At 65.5% G+C, this 2,015-nt stretch overlaps 1 protein-coding gene and 1 long non-coding RNA gene across 2 annotated transcripts in view; one reads left to right on the top strand and one right to left on the bottom strand.

Annotated features, from left to right (window-relative positions):
* Positions 1 to 1,190, top strand: part of NARFL (nuclear prelamin A recognition factor-like) — a gene marked incomplete at its 5' end in the record, with an annotated part of 6,564 nt that extends 5,374 nt beyond the window's left edge. Inside the window, 2 exons of the mRNA XM_010855421.1 lie at positions 164 to 321; positions 403 to 1,190. Coding sequence (XP_010853723.1) covers positions 164 to 321; positions 403 to 641 — 397 coding nt within the window. The remainder of the gene's footprint in view (positions 1 to 163; positions 322 to 402) is intronic.
* A 25-nt stretch (positions 1,191 to 1,215) lies between these two features.
* On the bottom strand, positions 1,216 to 1,990 carry LOC104999796. The gene is made up of 2 exons (XR_826661.1): positions 1,876 to 1,990; positions 1,216 to 1,600 (listed from the first exon to the last, which is right to left on the bottom strand). It is a non-coding gene; the product is annotated as an uncharacterized LOC104999796 (long non-coding RNA).
* Positions 1,991 to 2,015: the final 25 nt, after the last annotated feature.

Genomic DNA, 2,015 nt, shown 5'->3' with positions numbered 1-2,015 from the left:
TGTTTAAATTGCTGAGTTTGGGGTTCCCATTCTACAGACCAGGAACCTGAGGCTGGGACTGCCTGCCCCACTGGTGGGAAGGAGCTTCTTCCCCTCCCCCCTCACCGCCCCCACCGGGAGTGAGCCTGGTATGCTGTGTGGACAGCCAGGTCTGTGCCCTCAGGAACAAGGACCTCCAGGAGGTGATTCTGGAGAGGGAGGGCCAAGTCCTGCTGCACTTTGCCGCAGCTTACGGCTTCCGCAACATCCAGAACCTGGTGCAGAAGCTCAAGCGCGGGCGCTGCCCGTACCACTACGTGGAGGTCATGGCCTGCCCGGCAGGTAGCTATGGGCAGGGGGCCCCCGGGACCCTGTGCGCCGGCCGGCATTCTCTGTGACCACGCCTGCCCCCCTCTGCCACAGGGTGCCTCAACGGCGGGGGACAGCTCAAGGCCCCCGACATGCCCGGCAAGGAGCTCCTGCAGCAGGTCGAGAGGCTATATGGCCTGGTCAGGACAGAAGCACCGGAGGACGCACCCGGGGTCCAGGAGCTGTATGAGCGCTGGCTGCAGGGTGCAGGCTCGGAGCGGGCTGGCCGCCTGCTGCACACCAGCTACCACGCTGTGGAGAAGGCTGGCTCTGGACTCAGTATCAGGTGGTAGAGGCCTCACGGGTCCAGCCAGTCCACTGCCACCAACACCAGGACTCCTGAGAAGGTGGGGGGTCTCCAGCAGGGCAGTTGCCCGAGACCCCGAGGGGCGCCCCCAAATGCTGCAGGGACACTGGGACCCTCGGAGCAATGGGACTCAGGATCGCTCTCACCTGGGCTCCCCCTGGGTGTGGGGGAGGGGGGTCTCAGCTCGTCCCGTGGGAGGGCTCCTCACCCTCCATCTCTAGAGTCCCCCCAAACTGCTGTGGGGTGGTGGTGACAGGCTGGCCCTGCCCGGCTGGTGAGGTCACAGCAGAGCCTGGGGAACCTACCACACTGGGCAGCCGGGGACACTGGCTGGACACAGGCAGCCAGCCCATGACCCCACCTGGGGTGGGGTGCCCCTCCACCGAGACCAGGTGTCTGATGGAGCTGTGATGCCTGGGGCCGGAGAACCTGCCTCCCGGGGGCTGAGTCCTGTGTCCACAGCTGGACCCCTACTGGCTGGGGCTGGGGCGGGGCACGTCCCTGAGCTCATCTCTAGTAAAAACAGCTTCTTTTCAAGAGTGTCTGTCTGCGTCGAGAAAAAGGCCTTTCAAAGCTTTATTTGAAGTTCAGGAGCCCTGCACACCCCACTGCACTGTGTGCAAACACCCCTGTCTCACTGTGGCCCGGAGTGGGGCCGGGTGTCCAACCCCAGAAGTGCCAGAGCACCCACCCTCCGGGGCCGGGCAGGACTGAGGATGGCCGGGCCCTCCTATGGGTCGAGGGAGGATGGCCGTGTGGCCTGGCCCATGTAGAGCTCACTTCTGCCGGGGTGTGCTCAGGAGCCCCCACTGCAGCGCGAGGAGAGCCCGGGCCTGTGGCTGCAGCGGCTCAGCCGCCCTCTCGAAGCTCGCTCGCTCCCTGCAGAGCACATCTAGGACGTCGGCTGGGGCCACCTTCCCTGTGAACTTGCGCACAGACTCCTCTCTGTGGGGAGAGGGGGCACTGTGGGGTTCAAGGGGACCCACGGGGTGAACCAGACGTGGTGGTAGAGACAGCCCAGGGACCGGCCCCCTGCCACCTGATGTCCAAATAAGTGCAGGGGAGACCCAGAGCACAAGTCAGCCCCGTGCCAGCCTGCTGTGCAGCGAGGCGCCTGGGGAGGACACAGGTCCCCAAGACGCACTGGCTCAGGCCCTGCCCCATGCTCCCCAGCCCCCCTCACCCATACGCGAGGGCCCAGCATGCTGGCTGGTACTCACGCCACCCTCAGGAAGGGGTTGTAAAGGAGTTCTTCGCCCAGGGTTGCCGGCACCGTGGGCACATCGTCCTCATCCCTCTGCTGGAACAAGCACAGACCCCAGTCACCGCCTTGTCTGGCAGCCCCAGGCAGCTTGGCTCC

The sequence above is a fragment of the Bison bison genome, unplaced genomic scaffold (genome assembly GCF_000754665.1).
Source record: "Bison bison bison isolate TAMUID 2011002044 unplaced genomic scaffold, Bison_UMD1.0 scf7180017853794, whole genome shotgun sequence".
Classification (NCBI taxonomy): domain Eukaryota; kingdom Metazoa; phylum Chordata; class Mammalia; order Artiodactyla; family Bovidae; genus Bison; species Bison bison.
This window is presented reverse-complemented; position numbering and strand designations above follow the sequence as displayed.